The sequence below is a fragment of the Pungitius pungitius genome, chromosome 5, assembly GCF_949316345.1.
Source record: "Pungitius pungitius chromosome 5, fPunPun2.1, whole genome shotgun sequence".
Classification (NCBI taxonomy): domain Eukaryota; kingdom Metazoa; phylum Chordata; class Actinopteri; order Perciformes; family Gasterosteidae; genus Pungitius; species Pungitius pungitius.
Window position 1 is genome coordinate 15,808,101 of NC_084904.1, and position 22,793 is coordinate 15,830,893.

A 22,793-nucleotide genomic window follows, 5' to 3' on the forward strand; every position below is an offset into this window, starting at 1 on the left:
ACAGAGAATTACACAACAGCCATTTGTTTTTAAACTAAAGCCTTTATTTTGTTTCAGGTAATCAATCATCACAATACAAGGGTATGAGTTCGAATACACTAATTGCTTTTCCAAGAGAAACTGTCACATCACTTGGTTGACATTCGCATGACATGTTTGACCATATTTCCAATGCCATCAAAGATGTAGTGATAGTGATAATCTGTTTCCCACATGAAGGAAGGAGTGCTGACCACTTTGTTCTTCTCATCCACATAGGCCTCGTAAAAGAAAGGGTTAAGGGCAAAAGCGGGAGTTACTCAGGATCACAAGCAATGACATAATGGTCACGAATCCAGCCTCACAAAGGATATGTATGGCTCACGGACGTTGTGGCTGGCGCCCATGCTCTTCACGGCCTGCACCACGCTCGTGTGAGGCCAGTTCCCCCAGCGAGTGTTTTCGTCCCGTTCGTAGCCCATGGTCACCTCGATGCTGGGCAGCACGCGGCAAGCCAGCACCGGAGCCATGCTGGCCAGTCTGAAACGCCGGTCGAGGGTTTTAAAGGCGAGTCGACGTTGAGACGCCAGACGGATCAGGGTGGGAGGGTAATAGCCTTACCAGTATCGGACAGGATGGGTTTATAGCCGGAAAAAGAAAAGCTACCCAAGTACATATCACCTGGACAGCAATGTGAACCTCAGTGTGCGCTTAGAAAACTACTAGAAACATAGAAGAAACATACTCGGATACACTGAACTGTACGCTTGAATCTCAAACATTTTGTGAAGTTTTAGTTATTCGTACATTTTTGCTGCCACTTGATATGACTATTTCACTGATACAGCTGACAACATGGCCCTAGAGTTGTTGCTAACGGGAGCACCATTCCCATTAATCCCATTAAAAAACATGTTAAGCAGCAATCTTGTACTACATTTGATGAAACCATATATTTTTTGAATGCCCCACACAACTGCAGTGTGCTCCACCCGCCCGGGGGATTTCACTTATTGTGCCTGACTGGAGTGGATGTGCACAGCCCACACGTGACTGATAACTCTCCACTTCACCTGTTGTTTTTATTTGATAATTGAAAGTGCTATTCCTCCCAACTTGAACCTATAGAACCAAAGGTTGAATCTGCTGAAGAGGAAACACCTGAGTGCCTTTAGATAAATACTGGTGTGGGCTTCTTGGTACTAAGTGAAGATAACACACACACACACACACACACACACACACACACACACACCAGCAAAGTGCAATCGCACCTTGTGGTCTCCGTATGGTGTCAATTTAGCTCTGCTGCAGGAATTCTGACTTCATTGTAGGAAAAGTGCAGGTGTTAGCAATAACATAAACAATAGGTGGGTTTCTTTCTAACACTGATGAAGTGACCAACATTTTAATTACTTTAACATCAGTGTTAATATACATACCTTTCTACAGTTGTCCCATGTCCCAATTCCATAACGGGGATTGTTTATCTCTTGTGTCTTTATCTAGTTAAATGTAAAATCAGCAACAATCTGCAAGTTTGCCTCATGGTTGGATTTAAAATGTGAATTCTAATCTTGCATGCTGCTGCCCTAATACTACTGGTATCAAAGAGAAGTAGATTTTCACTGTGTTACCCTTTCACTACTGCTACAGATTCAAATGATACATACCCGATGGGCTTGCGTGAGCGGTGGAAGTCCTTTAGCACCCTTTCCACATCACTCTGCAGCTTGCAGTCTTTGCCATCCTTCACGAAAGAAGATCTAAAGAGTGGATCATCGTACACTGGTATTAGTTCTTCGCCCTTGTCACGCCAGCCTGTACCTCCGTTTTTTACTAAATTTCCCACTACGCAGTCTTTGTATCTCCTTATTTCTCACAGATTCTTTGTGACGCCGTGGCCTCCGGGAAAGATGACTGCATCAAAGCTGTTGACGTCCAGCTTGGACAGGTCTTGCATTTGCATCATTCCTTGACCATGACTGAAGCGAGATGATTCCATCATCATGTTCCTACGTGACGGCCAGAAATAATCATAAATACTACCTTATGGAATTAATCACGTCAGGTGTGTAAACACATGTTAAGTAAGATCCATTTGAAACTGTATCAGTGTCTCCTAACAAGCGTACCGGTTCTCCCCGGAGCCAGGCTGCTTCTTCATGTGGTCCATCACATGCATTTGCTGTTGATTTGGAGCAAAAATCTGGAAGCGAGCGCCGTTGCGGCTCAGGTGGTACATGGTGCTGAGGACAGAAATGGAAATGGCCATCCCTGCATGGTGATGAGGTTGAGAGGAGTGTGTGACATTCTGATACTCACTATACTCCCTCATGGACATCAGTCCCATCCCACCAGCCGCAGCCTGAGAAAACCTGGATGACATTGTCATTCACAAATCACAATTACGCCCACACTAAGCATTTGACTTTTTTCACTGGCCACGTGTTGGTATGTTTCACTTACCACCGCAATATTAGTATTTCCCCAGTTGCCATGGTCACCGTGGTGAACAAAGCAGGCAGGCTGCCGAGAGAGAACAGTCAGTGTTTGTTTCGAGAGCAAAGTCCTGGATGCCAGCATGATTTAGCCTCACTAATCTCACTGTGTCAGGAGGAGAATGTAAAAGTTTGCCAATGAGCATGAAGACTTTGAATGGTAGTAACATGGATCTCGCTGTGCCTGTATATATACCAGCAGAGAGCGACCTGGTGACGTTACCACGTAAGCTCTATTATCTCTGAACAGCAGTTACTTATTTGTCTTCAATGGACTATTCCTCAGCTCGAACACCCTTCTCTATTAATACCTTGTTCATAAACCTGATTACCTTAAGTCATTTGGCCACCGAGTGATTCTTGAGCTCTGAGAGTATTCTGAACCTGAAGTGCTTCAACACTGAAAATATCTTGACCCATTTAGAAGACAACTATTTGCATAACATTTGGATGGAGAAACCTGCAGAAATAATGCATTTCATGTAGTTTTATATTTTGTAGCAGTTGACTGGTAACTTAAAACATGACACACTGCCACCATATGCAGTTTTAAAAGAAATGGTGATTATTGTATTTGAATATGGGGGCTGTGATGCCTTTCCCAGTAGAAGGCAGACTGTATGGCCTTTAAAGTCTATTAGGTTGTAAGGCTCTTACCTACTGTAATTCCATCTTCCGTCTACGTCTAGACAGTAAACCCTGAAATACCCCGGTCAGACGGAAAAGTCAAAGTCACTATATACGGTTTAATATCTACAGCTCTCACCTCTGGACCGCATTGGGTGAAGGAGTTGCACTCAATGAAGAACCAACGATTCAATGTAGAAATGACAAACATGAGGCAAAACATGGCATTAATCTTTATTATGACCACTTTTTATGTAGAAACAATCAATATTTACATACTGGGGATGAAAGCATACGATGACAATTTGAGAAACAAAATGCAGAAATGAGTAAACGGAACAATATACAACCAACTAGTCACATCAATCACAATTTTAAGCCTCAGCTGGCTGCGAGATGTTCTCATACAATTCGGCCTGAAGGGTTAAAATGTGCACACAAAAGAACGTGCATAAAACAAACACGGACTGAAACAATCACGAATGGCAATCACAAAGTAAAAATACAAGAAACATGACATGAATAACTAAATGTCTCTCATTGTGAAACATAAAGCCATGTTTCTCAAGTCCTGCGTTGCTGCTGGCTCTCCACCACTACACATGCCACACTCCTTTAAAAACACCACAAAGTGGGGTCGTATTTTGACAGTTTTCTTGCTTCAAGTAAAGATGTGATTACCTAAGACTAAACCAGTGGCAGGTGTCTACCGACAAAAGAAAGAACGTCTCCACAGAAAACTAAATAAATAACCAGGTCCATTTGATAATTTATAAGAAAGAAATGTCTAAAAAATTTAGTATATTTCTACATTTTTCATGTTTTAGGAAAATAAAGTTAGACGCACTGCAAGCATATAAAAAATAAAAACAAAATTAGGTTTAAGAAAACTTTCACGCTCGGACCGAGAGCAATACAAGCGCTGCTGATCTGCCAACAGCCCAACGTCAATACCGTCATTGGCACTGATCAGGCTGCTGCCGTTTCGTCAATTACTTGCGATGAGCCATGTTAAGCAACTCTTGGAGTTTAGTTTGCTTTACATGTAAGAACCAATTCCTAAAAAAACATTTACATGCAAATCACTAAAGATTTGAGTGGTGAAAGTAAGAACCGTATCCTAAACGCCACCACAAAAGAAAGCTTTCATGCACCCAAGCACTGTCACTCAAAGAGTTTGTGCACCAAGTGTGCACGCTGTGTTCATTATGGAGCGTATTTGCGAAGATATCCCTTTGATAAGAGCGGTACTTTCCTCCTCGAGCCAATAGCCGTGCTGAGAAAGAAGCGAGAATTAACAAGGCCAGACTGGCGGCATTAGGGCGTGTAGGCAGGCGGCGGCTGAAACTGATTGGCAATGTCATAATCAGCGGGATACGTCTCACTGCTGTCCTCCATCTCCGAGAGCAACACTAGAGCCTGCTCCTCTTCCTCGGTGGGGTAATGGCGCAGCAGGTTTGCCGCTGTGGCGAGGATAGAGGCTCCGCCCGCCCCTGCCACCAGGTAGAAACTGATGGCAAATGTGACGTATATGAGAGAGCCGTGGTACTTTTTGTGTTGCTGCTGTAGTGACAGGATTAGCTCCGAAGCCCAGTAGCAGAAGCCTATGACGGTGGCACACTGCAACACTGATGGGAAACAAACAAAAACAGTAAGTTAGAACAAACACCACAACCTGCCTCTTCTTCAAAAATGTATAAAAATCCAAGAATCTGAAAGGAACCGTTGTACAATACCTGTGAGGATGTGTGCAAATGCATATCGGCGTGTGATCTTTAGGGCAGGGTGTTTGGGTCCAAACACATCTAAAAAGAAGGCAATCAAACTGCACAGGATGCCCAGGAAACAAAAGGCAGCGATCACCCTCATCAGCAGGATGGTCTGTGGATTCACACAGTAATCTGAAGGCACACAGAGATGCCACAGAGAGTGAGTTACTAGACTCATATATACCATTTTCTGGTTTTGAATGCACTAGTGTTGGTCCTCACCGTCCAGAAGCTTGGGGTCAATGTACCCGAGGACATCTGCCACCCCGAGCTCTTGTCTCGGACACGTGCCTCCATGAACCCGCAGCCAGGCCGGTTCTGCGAGAGCCGTGCACAGCGCTGTGATGGACAGCGCTCCGGGCAGAGCGGACACCAGGCTCCGCTCCGGCTGCTTGGGGACGGAGGTGCCCCCTCTCCTCCTCCGGCCTCCAGGGACAGTAGAACCCGGCGGGGCATACATGGCCACTCAAATATATCCCTATAAATAGTTGAGTTTTCGTTTTTTCTATTATTTACAGTGACGTTATATGCCACGGCACTAGACGACCCGTTGGTACTGTTGATCACCTGACCGGCCAAAAAAATAAACAGTTGGCCGGTACAGCGAACGTTACCCGGGCGATGGACGTATGACAGCAGTCAGGGCGCTTTGTTCTAATCGTATCTAATGTTTCCAAACAACGTTTGATCCTAGAACTAGCTGCCTGATACAAACGCGATGATATTAAGTGACTTACGCGCAGACAATGGACTGGTGGCCTTCTGGGCCCGTTAGCTATGTTGTTAGCGCGTGAAGCTCAGCCAACGACGAATGTCAAACAATAAAATCAACTTGATGGTGACGAAACCAGAAGAACGAAAATATATTAACTAATGTTGCAAGCTGTTGTGGTGACAAATGTCCACCAATTCGATATAGAAAATCAAGACAAAACAAAACAAAAGGGAGCTTACGCTGGCTTCCTGTAAAATATCAACTTCCTTGTTCACAACATTCTTCTTTGTTGGTTCAAGAGGCTGCAGTCTGCGCGCGAGTGGTGCTCAGTGCTCCCACCTGCTGATGAGACAGCCACATCACAGCGGTAAGTAGGCATTGCTTCATTTGACCTATAAATTATATCGCTTTTTTGTGATAACATACTTTGAGATAGTTAGACGGTGTGCTGATTAATGATGAATTGGATACAACTGTTTATGCCCAAACTCTTTTTCTGCCTTTCAAATTACAATTATTTGGCGAAGAACTTTCAATGTGTACCTTTTGTTAAGCCTTTCATATACACCCACACAAAAATCTGTGTTGACATAGCATGACATATGAAGTCATACAATAAATAATAAAAGGTAATACAAAATTGTGTTATTTCAATGTATTTATAATCAAATATATATTTTAGACTGATATAATTAAGCAGGTCAAATAATTAAAGAATTTTGATTAATAAACAAAAACAGCTTTTAGTGCGAGGCTGATATTGTATGACGACAAACAAATTAAAATAAAAGCAATGCAATGAGTTGGCACTTCCTCGGAGAAACAGGAGCACGGTGATGGATACTGGAGCTAATCTCTGATTATTTTCGCGCAGGGTGGCGATAATTCACCCATTACGTTTAATGTCGACCGCCGCGAAACCCCACGAAGAAGAAAAAGAAGAAACAAGCAAACATGGCGGCGTTTCCGACCCGGTGGTTTTTTTGAACTTTTGTGCGTTGAGGCGACTCCTACATTTCCTTTTCGTGTTATCTTCGAGTTGACAGACCCCCCCCCCCCCTCCCCGTCGTCGCTGACAGCAGCGGTGAGCTCGTGGTGTTCGTTAACGTTAACCGATAAATCCCTCGCGTCCGTGAAACCGTCATCGTCCGTGACGGATATTCAGACGGCTCCGGAACCGACACCACGTGACATCAGCGGGTCAAACATGAAGGCGGGGTTGATCCCGGTTCAGACCCTGAACGCGCACCCGGACTCCCGGTGCTGGTTCGTCGGCTGGAGCCCCAGCGGGACGCTGCTAGCCTCATGCGGGGGCGACAACGCCATCCGGATATGGGGACGAGAGGGTGAGTTTTAGACTGTTGGCTTTTACAACATTCAGCTTTAGAGTTGATAAAGATATCATAGTTTTGCATTTTATTAAATAACGTTACAACTATTGTTATTGTAATCACTGAGTTCGTTAGGCTGTAATTTATTTCTTCCGGGATACTTCAAGAAATCCATCGCACACAACCGTTGACGGAAGTAAAGGTCCTGCCATATTGGCACATATTGTTTACATTAACATGGAGTCAATTCTTCTTACTAGTTTGCCATCGCGGGGCCGATCAATAAGTCAAACGAAGGGGTTGTTTTATCATTCTTATTATATATTTATTATAATCTTCTATTATTGGTAAAACGTTGGTATGGTTCTTTGGATACAAATTCAATCTAATAATCTGAAAAACTTGATGATATGGACAAAATCCTCTGAGTATATGCATTGAGTTATAATCCTTTCATGGAAAAGAGGTTAGAAGGGGACCGTAGATAAAATAACCAGAGAGCGAGGTCTGTTTGAGCTAACCCAGTACAAATCCAAGCACCTCACTACATTGCTGCACAGATCCAATGAATTGTTATCACTAATAAAGCAGTCATGCTCATCCATTTTTAGCTGCTCCAATATTAACGAAACAATTTATCTTTTTCCAGGTGACTCGTGGATATGTAAGAGTGTGCTTCAGGATGGACACCAGCGCACTGTGAGGAGAGTGGCCTGGTCTCCCTGCGGCAACTACCTGGCGTCTGCCAGCTTTGATGCGACCACTTGCATCTGGAAAAAGAAGAATGATGACTTTGAGGTCAGCGGATTTACTGAACCTTCACTTTGAATACGCTGTGCCCTCGTAGATTTTACCCAGAGTTTCACCGTGTCTCCTGCAGAGTCTGACTGTGTTGGAAGGACATGAAAATGAGGTCAAGTCTGTGGCGTGGGCACCTTCGGGGAATCTGCTGGCAACGTGTAGCCGAGACAAGAGTGTCTGGGTCTGGGAAGGTTTGTGTTGAACTGCATCTAGATTCATTACATGTCATCACAAGCTGACGCTTTTATCCAAAACTATTTTTCAACCATAAGGATACAAACCCAGAAGAACAAGGAAGTGCAATTTCATCAAATAAGCCGATTTAAAACTTACTATAGATAAAAGCCATTATAAGTACAATTGAAGTGTTACAAGTTTTTTTTTTTTTAGGTGAAGGTATAGTCTGAAAAGGTGTCTTTAGCTTGTGGCGGTAGATGTAAAGACTCTGGGGTCAGATTCATGATTAGTGAAACTACTGATGCCATGTCTCTGAATCCCTTCGTTTCACAGTGGATGAAGAAGATGAGTACGAGTGTGTTACCGTTGTGAACTCTCACACGCAGGACGTCAAGAATATCGTGTGGCACCCGACCCAGGAGGTAGGTTCCTCCTCTTCTGCTGCTCCTCAATGTGTTTCACCGTTGTCTCACGATGCGTTTTCCCAATGTTCATACAGCTCCTTGCGTCAGCCAGCTACGACAACAACGTTTGTATTTACAAGGAAGAGGATGACGACTGGGAGTGCCGAGCCACTTTGCAAGGACACACATCCACGGTGTGGAGTTTAGCTTTCGATGCCACCGGGCAGAGACTGGCCTCCTGCAGCGATGACCGCACCGTGAAGATATGGAAAGAGTCTCCTAATGAAAGCGGACAAGGTTTGTTTTCCCCCGAAACAAAGTTCTTCAGCAGGCAAAGATCATAAGTCACATAAATGTGGTGAAATAATCTGAGGCTGATGTTTGTTGTAGCTTCCACAAAGTGAAGTTATCAGTGCAACAAAAATGATTTTAGATTTGTCAGATATATTACTAACTTTACCCAACACTTTTAGTATGTATTGAAGTAAGTGAATAAGTAGGCAGGTTTTTTTTCCCTCAAGCTCTGGTTTCTTGCTCTGCTTGTTTAACAGGAGACTTGTTGTGGAAATGCGTTTGCACTCTGTCTGGGTATCATGGACGAACAGTGTATGATATTTCCTGGTAAGAAATCTATTCTGTTTGTACATCAGTAATCCTTTGCTATATCATGAAATATTAAGTCTTTATTCATCCATATTCCAGGGAGGATTTGAGGGTAAATAAACCAAGGTAAAATTGTTTTTCCCTGATTAGGTGTCGGCTGACTGGCGCCCTGGCGACTGCCTGTGGTGACGATGCTGTGAGAGTGTTCAAGGAAGACGAGACGGCCAATCCAGAGCAGCCGATGTTCTCGCTAGCTGCTCAGGTGACCAAAGCCCACAGCCAGGATGTGAACTGTGTCGCCTGGAACCCGAAGGAGGCGGGACTCCTTGCCTCCTGCAGCGATGACGGAGGGATTTCCATCTGGAGGTTCCAAGAGGAGGACTGAACCCAACTGGCTTGAAGAAGTTAGAGCGCACGTGGGAACTGTACTTTAGAGTTCACCACAAATAATTCATCCAACTTTTCCTGATGGCTCAGCTTGATTTTGCATGAACATGACTAAACTAATGCTTCAGCACATCTTTTGTTTATATATAAATAAAAAAACATGAATTGTGTCCCTTCTCTTTATTGCAAAAAAAAAAAATCCACAGATTAAAAACATCACAAATTTTATAAAAAAGTTTTTCCAGGATGAGAGCATAGGTCACTAATTTAACACAGAAGACTATCTTGGTGGGTTTATGACATTTCAATGAGATCACAGAAAAATACTCAGATCTGGGCTTCAGTGAGCCTTTGACTAAAAGATCTTGTACACTTATTCTAGACAGGTGTACATTACTTGGGTGACTTAAAATGAGACAAAAGTAGTTATTTCCATGAGGGTAAAGATGACAAGTCAATCACTGTTCAGGCTAAATATCTACAGTAAAATAAAAAAAAGACCTGATCCCTCTCAAACAATAATGGAGATGCAGTAATTGATTAGTCGGAGTCACTGTCTCCCTCGCTGTCAGCCTCCTTCACATCGGCACTGAACTTGTACTCCTGATCACAGCCCATGTATGCGTCACTCATGAAGTACAGGGTGTAATTATGGACGCCCATCGCTGGTGCAACAAAGTCAAGCTTGACCTGCAGAAGGGTTTGGGGGAGAGAAACAAATCGAGACCCGTTAGTTTAAAGCACATCCGGAATAAAATACTGGTGAAGTGTCTGTTCACAACAGGCCGAATCAGTTTGGCTTGCAGCTGTCGTGTACTGCTACAACCTCCTTATCATTCCCCAGCATTACACCTGCCATGACATGCGGTAGTTGGTTGTCACACACCCACCCAAGTCATGACTACTTGCGGTTAAACACGCCAGTGAAATGGCTCAGAATAAATATTCTAGCTGCAGTTTGCCCAAAGTGGACAACATATGCAGGCCCCCAAAGCCCAGCTCCCTGATTGGAGCAGTGTGCCCTTGCACAGTGCATCCTTCCTTCATCCGACATACAAGACTATCACTGACCTTTGCTTTCTGCTGGAGAGTCAGCCTCTTGATCGATATAAGGCTGTTAGACTTCGGGTCTCCAATCACCACCCACCAGCCCTCCTCGCGTTTCTGTAACAGTGGAAAATATTTAGAAAAGAGTCGTTACATGGCCTGGGGAAAAAATATATATTTATTCTTGAACATGCAAAGACATATTGCCTTTACCTGTGGGAAGAGCGGTGCGATGACAGGTCCAGTCACCTCCTCCTCCCTCTCCAGCTGAACCTGAACCAGAACCGGACTGCCACTGCGAAGAAGCAGACATCAACATTTAACCATAAATAATGTGGGAGGGACTAAAAGCAGCTTAACTTTAGGATTTAACTTTAAGTTTAGGATGGAACATAACTTTCGGTTTTCGTTCGGTCATTACTACAAACAAATGCTTCCGATATCGGACTCCACACATACCTCTTTATGTTCTCCTTTTCTGCCACTTCGTAGGACAGCTCTATGTTCGGGTAGCGGTTAGAGAAGCGAGCCACGTCGGCCATCTGGGCGTCTGAAAGCTGCAGCAAAGCGGTTCTTTCTTCATCTTCCATCTCCATGATGTCAAAGATGCTCTCTACACCCTGAAGAAAAGAGCAATGTTACAATGGTCAGTGTTACGCATACAACCAGTGTACAATCATACCAAAGTGAGTGACGATTTAGAATAACATGAGAGCAGTGGGATGGATACCTTGTCGGTGCAGCGCTTGATGTGCTCTGAAGTGAAGAAGGGCAGCTGTTTGAGGTAGGAGTCCTTGGACCACATAGCCTGAGTTACCATCTGGGCCAGCTCCATAGCCGCTAGGGCAGGACTCAGCCAGCCATTACTGGACAGGACATCAACGCAGGCCTGGATCAGACGCACCGCCTACAAAAACCACACAGGTACATCGTTCTATGCACAGGTACATCGTTCTAGGCACAGGTACATCGTTCTCCTTCCGCTCCGGTGCCAAAATCTCCTTAAATCTGCACCTTGCTCAGGATGTCCTCTGTGTCCGACTGCAGCTCAGCGCTCAGCTGCATCCTGGAGAGGTGGGCCTGCAGCAGCAGGTTGGTCTTCACGTGGGGGTCGTTGTACTTCGGGTTGTTCAGTTTGTGGGGGACTTTCTGGGCCAACTGAAATAGAAAAATAACTTGTTGCATCCCAAAGGCATCTGCTTGGTAGGAGTGTGCTGAAAAAAGTATATTCCGAGTTGTTTGTTTACCTGTCGGAGAAGGGCATCCTCGTGATGTCTAATGGGAATGTTCTTGTATTCGGCAGCATTGGAGATGATCTCAATCAATCCACGGATCTTTGTCTTGGCATTCAGGGACATGCTGAACAACTCTGCCAAACACAACCACACAACAACAGGTCAGTCATGTGTTCATTCAACACACTTTTATGTAAACACACAAGGTATCTAAGACCGGCATGATGATTAGGAGAGTCGGATAGGACCCTTTAATGGCACAAACCGATGGTGGTGTAGTTGATGTAGTAGTAGGCAGCGATCATGCCCAAATTGAGCGGCGCGACGTCCATCTCGTCCTCAATGCTGATGCACTTTGACTGCTCCAGGTCATGCAGCGTGTGCTCCACCAGCTCAGACAGGTGGTCCGACAGATGGCGATGGGACATGCCTGACAAAGTAAGCACAAAGCTTGATACCAACATTTTATACAGTGTATAAGAAAAAACATTTCAAAGCAGCAGTTTAATGCTTAATGCTTAAACCAGATGACTCACCTTGCAGGTTGTAGTAGTTGGGGTTCTGGGTCATGCGGCGGTACAGGAATGTCCACGTCAGGTAGTCCACAGCGTCCTGCTTGTTCTCCACAGTCTTTGTTACAATCTCAGCATTGAAGTGGTCATGGAGGCAGTGGTCCAGATGAGACTCCACCGGCAGCGGCTCGTACAGGAACTTTTTGAAGAAGTCCTAAGAAAAGAAAAAAATATTTAGATATTAGTTTGGTCTCGCAGTCATACAAGTTACCGCTTTCAAGACTGAACCAGACAGAAACAAACAGATTTCTCTACCTTCTTGGAGCCCTGACACATGATAACACAGCGTCCCTCATCATCCAGCATTGGTCTGTTCGCCTTGCCCACCATCTGGAGGACGTCGTATATGGGATAGTCCACGTAACTAGGGGAAAGACGGGAAAACGGAAGTGTTAATAACAATACATATCATCCATAGTACAGATCTTTGTGAGAGCATTGACTGTTGGGAGCCTTACGCATGGATTTTGCCGTTGTAGTACTGGGTGTCCATGACTATGACGAGGTGTGCCGATATGTTGATGCCCCAGCAGAGTGAACGAGAGGACACCACCACCTGAACAGCACCTGTCAAAAGGGAAAGAAATTAGATTAAAATGAATTCTTTAGTCCTCGACGTACACAGACCAAACAGGCACAAAGTGACTCATACCAGAGTTGAAGAGCTGCTCCACTATTCTGCGTTCCATTGCAGACAGGCCCTCATGCAGGTAGCCCACGCCATTGGCCAGAGTCTCTTTAAGAGTGGAGTCATTGATTTTCTCCAGAAAGGGAGCGAGGTCCTTCTCCGTGCAATGCAAGAACCTACAGAGAGACAAACATCTGTTGTTTGTCCAGTGTCGAGGCGTAAGGGTAACAATGGCGCCCTCACGGCCCCCTCATCACATGTACAGGCATGACGTTGCTGCAGTGACTGACCTCTGAGGGACGACGTCAGCGGCACAGAAAGTGAGGATGTCGATGGCCGTGAGACGAGTCTGTCTGCGGGACGGGACAAACACCACGGCCGGCTTGGAGGGAGAGTGCCTCATGATGGCGTGGTACACCGGCTTGGCCATGGACAGCAGGCGAGTCTGGGTGTGACTCACATTGAAGCCCTAAAAAAACACCAGAAATGTTAACAGCAAGGTTCCTGCACAATATCTCCATTTTCTATTTACTTGCGCACAATTTACAAACCTGGATGTGCAGCTCCAGGGGCACAGGTCTGACGTTGGGGTGGAAGTTGAACGTGGCCGTGGTGTTGCAGCCCAACCAGTGGGCCACGTCTTTGGCGTTGGACAAAGAGGAGCTGAGGGCAACGATACGGATGGGGCGCTCAATCTGAGAAGAGATGTACCTCATCCTGGAGCAGATGACCTCCAGCACAGGCTAAGAAAAAGAACCAAGGGAAGTTAACATGACGCACAGTTTACACATGACTATGGCATTGCACTCCAAATGTGTATGACATGAAATGTGTTATGTTCTTACTCCGTTTTCTCCTCCAATGAGATGGGTCTCGTCCACGATGAACAGGCTGACGTTCTGGACGTTCTTCCTCTGTTTCCAGCGGCGAGACAGGATGTCCCATTTGTCAGGGGTGCTGACAATAATGTCTCCTTTTCCCAAAAGCTTCAGATCTGTACTTGTTTCTCCCGTCAAAAGCACCACCTTTTTGTTCAAGATGTCCTGAAACTTCTGGTGCCAGTCGACAAACACCTGGGTGACAGAAATTCATAGTCATTTTTCATTACCACCGATGTGAAAATAAAGAGACTAGTTTTGAAATAAGCTCACTAAAATTACAGTGGACTTCATACCTGTTCAGCCAGCGCTTCCATCGGGGTGATGTAGACGCAGCGCCCTTCGGCGTTGTGCAGCAGCATCCTCAGAATAGCAAACTCGGCACAAATTGTCTTCCCGCTGCCGGTGGGCGCTCCAACAAACACGTTGTCATCGCTGTTGTACACAGCGTTGAACACTGGAGAAACAAAACAACTGCAGTCAGGACCGACCGTGATATGGTCAGAGAGCCTCGGGGCACTCCTTCACACGGAGAACCACAAAAAACGAATACAGAGCAGCAGACACTCCTCTTCTCGTTCTGTACCTTGTGTCTGAATGGGGTTGAAGAAGGGGAACTTGTTCTGGTAGAGAGCCTCAAAGGCAGAGTTCCTGAGAGCAGTGACAGGCAGCGGCTGCAGGTCCAGCAGCTCAGTAGGTGGAGGGTATTTCTCTGGTAGGATCAGATGACGGAAGGACACCGGGAGCTGAGTCTCACAGGCTGAAGGAAGACGGGACAAAATAAAGCAGTTAGTCGAAAGGCTGGGAAAAAAAAAAAACTCCCAGAGAATTCTCAAGAGAAGAACGTTTCAATGAGAAACTTACAGAGCCATCGGTCCGAGACCACGCGGATGAAGTACTGCGGAGGGAGAGGCTCAAACACCGGGACGAAGAAAGTCACAAGGTGTTCGTCCTGAGCGTACTTGGCTTTGAGCAGGAAGTACTCGTGGTGGAGTATGACCTCACTGTCCACATCCTCAACCAGGATCCAGAAAGCCTCAGAAGATCCATGAATCTAAGTGGGAGAAGTTACGTGTGTCAGGAGGCCGACACACAGCTTAGTACAGGCAGCACATCATAGGTCTACGGACTGACCTTGTCATCCCACTGGAAGTCAGGCGTGATGGTGAGCTCCACTTTCAGTGTAGAGCGGGTGATGGGCTGCAGATGGACAGCCAGGTCCAGTTTGGGGAACTGGTGGACGAATTTGTGGATGGTCTTCCCCATTTTTGGCATTCGGATCAGCTCACCTGAAAGATTGAACGCATTACTTTTGATGACTTTCCGGGCTGAGGAGGGAATTCAGGGAGGTTGTCGTGGGGGAAGAAAACTCACCGATCTCATTGTGGTTGAGGTCATAGAGACGCTCAAAGGGGAAGTTCTTCTTCTCGATCTTCTTGATCACTTCCTCTGGCAGTTTCTTGAACTGTCGCAGTGGAGACATTGACTGCCACCTGTGGAGAGCAGGCGTACAGAACATCAGAGGGCGGCCTCTGAAAACATTACAGCATGAAGCCTATTTTGGAGAGCGAAGAGAGACCCACTTACATTCTTTTATCAATCATCTTGCAAAGATTCATGGTCTTGTCTGTCAGTTGAGCCCAGCCCCGGTTGAGAACAATCTCAAATATGGCCCGCATTAACCTCCCAGCACTCTGCAAGGGATAAAGAAATATTAATAGAATAGATTACATTTGTTTATTTCAATGACAAAGAGTAGATTCTATTACCACAAAACATTTCTGATATATGACACATGAAGTCAAGCTCCAGTACTAAAGAAACATTTGGGAAAACTTCAATGCGAAGAGATAAAATACCTGTGTGACATAAACCATGTCGGCCATGAGGGCAAAGCCTTCCAGTTTGAGTTGGGAGATGTACGCCTGGAGCAGCACGTTGATCTAAAAGGATACAACACAAAATACAAGGAACATTTTTGCTTTATTGTGATCTATTTAATGATTCTTAGTAAATGCCTTCACGTTGGTAGGGCACGTGTCTGGAAACTTGTTAAGAGTAGGATTACATGGCCTAAAATCAACCACATTGTTGGTATGAGAATGGCTATTTTTGTAAACAATGACATGTATTTTTATACAAAGTTAAAACTTGATCTGAATGCTACCTTGGCACTCGGCTCCTCGATGCTTTCCTTGACAGGAATAGGAACCCTTTCCAGCAGCTTCTGAAGTTCCAACTTCTCCTCCTAAAAAGACAGCAACATTTCAGCATATAACTTGATCACGTTAAATGGAGTTTTGTTGAGTTATGACCAAATAACCACGAGTGGCAACCATACCTCTCTCACGTTGATGTTCCTGAACTCTGAGGAAAGGGAAAATACTCTGAAGAGCTCAATCTCACTAAGAGTGGGCTTCAGCAGCTGGTTGTAAGTTTGAATGGAGTCATGAGTGATGTAGAAGTGACTGGCAATGCGTCCGAGGTCTGTAACCTTCAGGTGAAAAAATTCAACCATTAAAACTTTACAGCATTGGAGTTTAAAGAGAAGATGAGATAATAACTGATAGATGTGCATACCTGGAAGCTGCCGGTCCTCTTGTCATATTTAACAAGAGTGTTCTTGTCCAGGACATTGGCTGCTGTGTGGACCAGGTCCATCCTGCGTCTCTCCAGCAGGGGATCTGCGCTCCGGTCATCGTGGGACACACCGTACAGGGTGGGGTTACGCAGCATGCGCACATACAGGTAGGTGTAACCCAGCCAGTTCACGGCATCCTAAAGCAAAGAGCAATATGAAATGTTTTAGAAATGTTTTAATAGGATATGTGGTTGCCTCCTTATGCATTCGATGATGGATTTTTCCAAGCCACCCACCTTAACGGTCTGCACATTGCCCAGAACGATCTCAGCGTTGAGCATGTCAGGCAGCTTGCACACCATCTGACTCTCTATGGGCAGCTGCTGGTTGAGCAGGGACAGATAGTACTGCAGCTCTCCATGAGACGTGATCAGGATTCCTTCTCCCTTGGTGTCATACTGGGGGCGGCCGGCTCGACCAAGCATCTGAAATAAAAACAATAATTAAATTGGGTTTTAACCGTTAGTGAGAGGTATAAAGCACTCTTTCCTGCAGTTTAGTACATGACCCGCTTTGTATCAGGCCAAACTCACCTGCAAGATGTCCAAGGCTCCAAGTTCAGTCCATCTGCCTTTCTCTGGGCTGTACACCTGAGTGCCTTTGATGATGACCGTGTGTGCAGGCAGGTTGACACCCCAAGCCAGAGTAGCTGTGGACACCAGGACCTGGATGTGTCGATCTGCAAACAGATCCTCTACCAGCGTACGATCAACTCTGGTCATACCAGCGTGGTGGATAGCAAAGCCATAGGGCAGCAAATCCTTCAGTTCAAGGTTCTAGATGACAAAGTTGAAAGTTTAAGTCAAACAGGGTTCCTAAAGAGTACTAAAAACCTTTACAACTTGGTTGCAGTTTCCGGTTTCGAGGTGTCGGCTCACCTTGCACTGCTCGGCCTCTGTTCTCAGCACTTCAGTGGATGCTGAACCTTCTCTGAGGAAAAGCCCCAGCGTGTCCTTTTCCAAACACATGTCTCTTATGGCCCTTGCCGTCTTTCCGGTCTCCTTTCTGGAGTGGACAAATACGAGCACCTGATGGGAGACAAGTGAATGTCAGGATTTTCTTTAATCTGGTAACAAACTGCTGATTAGTAGTAGTAGTTCAGCAAGTAGGGCTGCACAATATTAAGTAAATTTGAATAAAGGAGTTTCTTCCTTGGTTAAAAATAAGACATACCTGGTTCTTTCCTGCATGCTCCATGATTTTTTCATAGACAATCTCATTCATGATCTGGAAACGCTTGATGGCCTTCTTCTCTGTAATGCCGACATAAGTCTGCTCCAGCGGCACGGGGCGGAAACTACGGAGAACATGAACACAGGGTTACTGGGGGGGAGGAATATGCAAGATGTGCAGCTGTCATGGAGACTTTCTCCAAATGCATGTACCAAAAAATGAAAAATGCACTTTTTTTGGTCATCCTTCTAACAACGTACCTGTTGTCAAAATAGAAGAGTCCCTTGGCAGGATCTACACGCAGGCAGGTAGCCACATCTTCATAGTTTGGCAGTGTGGCACTGAGGCCCAGCAGACGCACGTCCTCCTGGGTCAGCTCCACATTGCGGATGGTTCTTGCCACCAGAGATTCCAACACAGGTCCACGGTCATCGTGCAGAAGGTGGATTTCATCCTGCACATCCAAGTTTTATGTCAAAACATCTGCACATGTACTATACTAGCCATGTTTTATAACATGATCTTTCATCAACATATTCCCGGTACTTACAATAATAATGAGCCGCACTAGCTGTGTGTAGGTACGATCTCCGCCCTTTCGGGTGATGATGTCCCATTTCTCAGGGGTACAGACAATGATTTGAGTGGCATTAATCTCCTCTTTGCAGAGCTGGTGGTCTCCAGTCAACTCTGACACTGTGATACCGTAACTCGCCAAGCGCTGTAAAAAAAAATTTAAAAAAAGGAATAATGAAACCAGAAAAAAAACAGATGCCAGAGAAATGTAGTTATCCCTACAAATCCCTGCAGGACAGAGGTGGGCCTCACCTTACTGAAACTTCCCACCATCTCCTGTACTAGCGAGCGCATGGGAGCAATGTAGATGATTTTGAAGTCGTCCACGTTGATCGTTCCATCCAGGTTTATGTGCTTTCCAATTTCTCTCAGCATCGCCATCAAAGCAACATTGGTCTTACCAGCTCCCTGGGCACAGAAAGAATACGTTATAGGGCAAGATACACTTGGAGAACAAACAGTCACCATGCTTTGTGCTAGTTCAACTTACTGTAGGTGCACACACTAGTAGGTTCTCGTCTGTCTCCAAGGTTGTCTTGTACAATTTGCTCTGGATTCGGTTGAGGGTTTTGAAACCTTCAAATCCGGCCTGTGCATACTTAGGCAACTTCTCAATAGGGACGAGCACCTGGTGACAAAATAAAATGCTGAATGAATTCATCTATACACTACAGGTCAAAGTTTTGCATTCCTTGCGCACAGCAAGTTTGTTTGTAATGAGACATGACAAACCTCATCATCAGCAAAGGGCTTGGGTTTGAGGGCAGGCACGTGGACCTCCTCATAGCCTTTGCGTTGTTTGCGAAATGAGCCGTCTGGCAGTTGGCAGCGCTTGTTGGCCATGAAGTGGCTCCCCTGGGTGAAGGCCAGGTCATCGAGGTCTAACAACTGCCGAGTGGCCATTGACTGCAAAAGAAAAACAACATGTAACATTTTTTGTAAATATACCAATAACCAAGTAATTTTGGGGTACCTTACAATGAAAACACCAGCATGATAGTTGATATGGGAAGAGAAACACTAATTACCTCTCCATGGTCAATGTCCATTGCTTCATCAACACGAGACTTCCTCACCCTCTCCCTACGAGATCGCTCCTCCTAAGCAGACAAACGTCCATGAGCACCAGATGGCACAGAAACAACTAAAAAAATAAGTTTGTGAGCAAAGGGGCTTACCCGAATAATATCCTCCTTCTCTGTCTCCTGCAGCTGATAAAGGATCTTTGACAGTTCCTGATCAGACTCCATCTTTCCAATGATCCTCTCCTTTTCTGCCTCACTCTGAGCACTTGCCAGCATTGTGCAATACTGAACTGTAGGTCAGAAGAAAAAATGAGTTACTTCAAAAAAGGCACAAGATCATTATGAAAAAAAACATGATTCTATGCTACCAACTTACTCATACGACGATGCTGACGGAGGATTTTGATAAAATCAAAAGTGTTGAAGCCCAGAAGCAACACCAGCTGGTTCTCACATTCTCTATCATCGCTGGCAGTCTGTTGAATACGGCGACACAATTGACGATCAAGTCTGAATAATATACACGTGTACATGCAAAAAGCTCACAACAGACATCCTTTACCTTGAGGATTTCTAACACTTCATCAGCTTTCTTTTGGGAGACAATGGCATCGTCATAGAAACGGCTGAGCTGACGCTGGAGCCAGAAGGCATCGATGTCCCGAGGATGTAGATCTTTTTTCTTTGCTGACATTACGTCGCCCGTGGCACCAAGCTAAATGGCAAGTGAATTATTAACTCTCAGTGGTGTTACAAAATTACATTTTTTTGTAAACGTTGATTCAGAAGTTGCACTTACATTGGCTGAAAGAGCGCAGCCCAAACCGGCCTCCTCTCCTTCGCTGTCTTCATCCGAGTGTTCATCGCGTACCTCTCCAAACTGATCTTCATCCCCCTCCTGAATGGATAGAAGGAATAGATATATACACATGACACAATACACCTTAAACTGATCTTTTAGCTACATATCAGGAATAAGATTTGGTTTGAGTAAAAAGCCCTCACCTCCTCATCAGATTCAAACTGGACGTTCACACCGTAGGTTTCATCGATATTGTCATCTGTAAAGGCAACATTTGGCCCACGGTCACAACATTTTCTTGGAAACATGACACATCACTAACTTGTTAATAACTACTTTGTATACATTTTGGTGTAATTACCCATATTCTGCAAGTCCTTGTCTCCTCCGTAGTCAGAGATCTTCTTTCCCAGGTTAACCAACACATGGTAGCGTGTGTCATCCGCAGGCCCGAGAAGCTGCTCTACTTCACGCCGCCGTTCCTTGTCCCTCATTTTATCATTCTTCAACACGGCTAAAACTTCATCTGCCGCACCGCACAGGATATCACGCGGCTGCAAGAAAATATAAAAAGGTCCTTAAAGAAACCTTAAAGAAAAACGCTGAAATTTAAACAAGTGTTTAAAGAGTTTACTGACCTGATCTCCCAAAGCAGCATGAATGAAGCTAAGCAACACCTCATATGTCTCTCTGGTTTCTTTGGTTTTGGGCTTATACACAATGCCCACCATTTCATCAATGCCTTCAGAGAGAAGGGTAAAACCCTTCATCTTGTTAATGTCGTGTCTGTCCTCATCTCTCTTTCGCCTTCTGTATAGACGGAACAAGGCAAAATGAAAAGAGTTAAGAGTAGCATCACTCAGGGATGACAACATAACTGTTAACAATATCTTGAAGACCATACATCAAATTTAGCCATTTGTGCCAAATATATTCCAGTCCATGACCGATAAAATAACACTACCGTGGCATTTATTTTATGTGTTTTGGTGATGGATAATTCTTCTTTGCAGATATTGTTGTGAGCTTTAGTTTTTTTTGGAAGTTGTTACAAAATAATAATAATTGTTGATTTGCAAAATGCTTGTTTATGTGTATTCTGGGTTTATATTTACAAGAAGCAATGTCTTCTGCAGCTAAAAGTTCAAAATGTCAAGTTTAGACACAAAGACCCATCAGATTGTTTAAAAGCTTAATTATCAGCTTTGTTGGAAGGCTCTGACGACCACATAAACGTGTTACTGTCCTTACGGGGTTTAATGTACACAAGTTAGTTGTATAAACTTTGAAAATGTCGCTCAAACGTGTTGTTGACATGACGTACTTGTCTCGTCTCTCCTCCAGTTTCTGTGGTTTGGTCCTCTGAGCCTTGTCGCCCATCTTGGTCCCCTCCAGCTTCCCCACCAGGGACAGCACCTCTCCGTTGGGTTCATCTCTCCGTGTGCGGTCGATCAGGGAGCGATCGGCTTGCAACACCAAGTTGGAGTTCTATCAAGTCGAGACAAACGCACGTAAGGTTACGCTGATCCGCTAGCAATCCACAGCTAGGCTAGGCTAAGCTAGTTAGCGGAATGGCTAGCTAAACACGAAGTGGCTTGACTTATACAACTTTTAGCGTCGATTCTTTTGTTCCCTGATTCCCTTAAAGCATACTACAAGAGGGACTAGAGACACTACGAGAAATACTAGGCTTGGAAATCATACGTTTGACTTAATAAGTGTCTCCTCAATCACAGTCGCCACTCACCGCTTTGTACTCGTACTGCAGGCTACGGGCAGTAACATCCGCCATCGTGCGAGTTTCTTCTTTTCGCTTTTAATGCACTTTTGACTAATCGCTACCACGCCGGCACACTCGGAACATCCAGAGCTGACTCCACGCTGTTTCTTCTATGTGGACTCTGGGATCATCCGTGCAATCATAAGGTTTTACAGCATGGAACAGTTTTCAAAATGTCGGAGTGTGATGTAAGTAACTGCGTCTCTCCGACGTCACAAAACGCAGTTGTCTTTTCCGTTTCCGGTGTCAAAGGTCAAACCTGGCACACACAGCAAAGAGGGCCCCCTGTAGGCTGTTTTAAACTTTTCATACTTTCGTTTTAAATTGATTGAGAAGTAATTAGCACCCACTGAGATTGTGTTCCTTACGTAAAACGAATGAAAGCAATGATTCTGTTATTATTGCCAACGGGTTGTGCTAAAAGCTTTACGTTCTTTTAGCCATTTTCTTAAATAACCCAGGCAATATGGATATAAACGTGTCTGGTTGCTCCGAACATGTCAGGGACATATTGAAGGTAGACCCAGATGACAGCTTAGAGAGTTTTGTGTGTCCAATGTTTGCTCAAGAATACTTGAGCCAGGGATCGACCCCTCCTAACTTCTTAGTAACAGCCCCTGGTTTAATAGGTCGGCCCTTCGATCAACAGCCATTTAACAATATATCAATATACATTTAACAAGTGTATGCTAAAGTATTTCACGTGTCAATTTGAGAATTCTGGAACATGGTTCTAAATGTATTAGGCTCTGAAGGTATAATTTAGGATCACCATTATGAAACAAACTGACAAAAACAAGTAGATGAGAAGGAAGATGCATTTAACTCCTTTTACACATCTGCCAACATCTGTAATTTTCCTCCATTCTTTAGAATCTAGTCAGCCTGCCTTTTAACCTTTGTCACACCCAATGGCAGACACACACGAACACACGGGCAGCACAGTGAAACAACTCATAGGTAACATTGTGCATGTTGGGGGTTGAGGGATTACTGACAACTAAGTATAAACGTCCACACACACGGTTGTTCCAGGTCATATTAGAATGTGTTGATCCTCCTCTCGAGTCTATACATTACTTAAGAAGCACACTTGTCTGTCCGCTCTGCTTTAAATGACTTATAGTTGTGTTAAACATCAA

At 44.8% G+C, this 22,793-nt stretch overlaps 4 protein-coding genes across 4 annotated transcripts; 1 reads left to right on the plus strand and 3 right to left on the minus strand.

Annotated features, from left to right (window-relative positions):
- Window positions 1–50: 50 nt before the first annotated feature.
- Window positions 51–2,628, minus strand: gatd3l (glutamine amidotransferase class 1 domain containing 3, like). The gene is made up of 7 exons (XM_037481699.2): window positions 2,449–2,628; window positions 2,305–2,357; window positions 2,115–2,228; window positions 1,863–1,994; window positions 1,653–1,745; window positions 354–519; window positions 51–263 (listed from the first exon to the last, which is right to left on the minus strand). Exons 1-7 carry the CDS (start codon window positions 2,563–2,565, stop codon window positions 129–131), a joined length of 810 nt encoding a protein of 269 aa, XP_037337596.1. The 5' UTR covers window positions 2,566–2,628; the 3' UTR covers window positions 51–128.
- A 699-nt stretch (window positions 2,629–3,327) lies between these two features.
- Window positions 3,328–5,969, minus strand: tmem127 (transmembrane protein 127). Its single transcript, XM_037481708.2, has 4 exons — window positions 5,831–5,969; window positions 5,099–5,354; window positions 4,844–5,008; window positions 3,328–4,735 (listed from the first exon to the last, which is right to left on the minus strand). Exons 2-4 carry the CDS (start codon window positions 5,334–5,336, stop codon window positions 4,425–4,427), a joined length of 714 nt encoding a protein of 237 aa, XP_037337605.2. The 5' UTR covers window positions 5,337–5,354; window positions 5,831–5,969; the 3' UTR covers window positions 3,328–4,424.
- A 432-nt stretch (window positions 5,970–6,401) lies between these two features.
- Window positions 6,402–9,464, plus strand: ciao1 (cytosolic iron-sulfur assembly component 1). The gene is made up of 7 exons (XM_037481693.2): window positions 6,402–6,937; window positions 7,572–7,720; window positions 7,803–7,914; window positions 8,234–8,322; window positions 8,400–8,601; window positions 8,856–8,925; window positions 9,058–9,464. The coding sequence occupies exons 1-7, from the start codon at window positions 6,799–6,801 to the stop codon at window positions 9,290–9,292; spliced, it is 996 nt and encodes a 331-aa protein (XP_037337590.2). The 5' UTR covers window positions 6,402–6,798; the 3' UTR covers window positions 9,293–9,464.
- snrnp200 (small nuclear ribonucleoprotein 200 (U5)) lies at window positions 9,460–21,879 on the minus strand. The gene is made up of 44 exons (XM_037481590.2): window positions 21,619–21,879; window positions 21,196–21,359; window positions 20,510–20,681; window positions 20,233–20,425; window positions 20,075–20,130; window positions 19,869–19,967; window positions 19,632–19,784; window positions 19,446–19,545; window positions 19,223–19,359; window positions 19,073–19,144; window positions 18,777–18,950; window positions 18,535–18,672; window positions 18,297–18,452; window positions 18,019–18,189; window positions 17,729–17,922; window positions 17,469–17,592; window positions 17,174–17,323; window positions 16,829–17,071; window positions 16,532–16,720; window positions 16,235–16,432; window positions 15,996–16,148; window positions 15,822–15,902; window positions 15,514–15,597; window positions 15,242–15,348; window positions 15,029–15,147; window positions 14,789–14,943; window positions 14,519–14,708; window positions 14,241–14,414; window positions 13,951–14,111; window positions 13,622–13,849; window positions 13,328–13,519; window positions 13,067–13,245; window positions 12,801–12,952; window positions 12,607–12,715; window positions 12,404–12,512; window positions 12,113–12,302; window positions 11,842–12,006; window positions 11,589–11,710; window positions 11,356–11,499; window positions 11,072–11,248; window positions 10,801–10,961; window positions 10,555–10,636; window positions 10,366–10,458; window positions 9,460–9,984 (listed from the first exon to the last, which is right to left on the minus strand). Exons 1-44 carry the CDS (start codon window positions 21,661–21,663, stop codon window positions 9,835–9,837), a joined length of 6,405 nt encoding a protein of 2,134 aa, XP_037337487.1. The 5' UTR covers window positions 21,664–21,879; the 3' UTR covers window positions 9,460–9,834.
- Window positions 21,880–22,793: the final 914 nt, after the last annotated feature.

Excerpts from the sequence above, each read along its gene's own strand:
- gatd3l (XM_037481699.2), bottom strand. The coding sequence starts at position 2,565 with ATGCTGGCATCCAGGACTTTGCTCTCGAAACAAACACTGACTGTTCTC. Across the intron at positions 2,358-2,448 it reads GAAATACTAATATTGCGGTG|GTTTTCTCAGGCTGCGGCTG; the intron begins GTAAGTGAAACA and ends AATGTCATCCAG. Across the intron at positions 1,746-1,862 it reads CACGGCGTCACAAAGAATCT|ATCTTCTTTCGTGAAGGATG; the intron begins GTGAGAAATAAG and ends TCCACTCTTTAG.
- tmem127 (XM_037481708.2), bottom strand. The coding sequence starts at position 5,336 with ATGTATGCCCCGCCGGGTTCTACTGTCCCTGGAGGCCGGAGGAGGAGA. Across the intron at positions 5,009-5,098 it reads TGACCCCAAGCTTCTGGACG|ATTACTGTGTGAATCCACAG; the intron begins GTGAGGACCAAC and ends GTGTGCCTTCAG. Across the intron at positions 4,736-4,843 it reads ATTTGCACACATCCTCACAG|TGTTGCAGTGTGCCACCGTC; the intron begins GTATTGTACAAC and ends GTTTCCCATCAG.
- ciao1 (XM_037481693.2), top strand. The coding sequence starts at position 6,799 with ATGAAGGCGGGGTTGATCCCGGTTCAGACCCTGAACGCGCACCCGGAC. Across the intron at positions 7,721-7,802 it reads AGAAGAATGATGACTTTGAG|AGTCTGACTGTGTTGGAAGG; the intron begins GTCAGCGGATTT and ends TGTCTCCTGCAG. Across the intron at positions 8,926-9,057 it reads ACAGTGTATGATATTTCCTG|GTGTCGGCTGACTGGCGCCC; the intron begins GTAAGAAATCTA and ends TTCCCTGATTAG.
- snrnp200 (XM_037481590.2), bottom strand. The coding sequence starts at position 21,663 with ATGGCGGATGTTACTGCCCGTAGCCTGCAGTACGAGTACAAAGCG. Across the intron at positions 19,546-19,631 it reads AAGTGTTAGAAATCCTCAAG|ACTGCCAGCGATGATAGAGA; the intron begins GTAAAGGATGTC and ends CGTATTCAACAG. Across the intron at positions 17,593-17,728 it reads CTCTTCTATTTTGACAACAG|TTTCCGCCCCGTGCCGCTGG; the intron begins GTACGTTGTTAG and ends TGTTCTCCGTAG.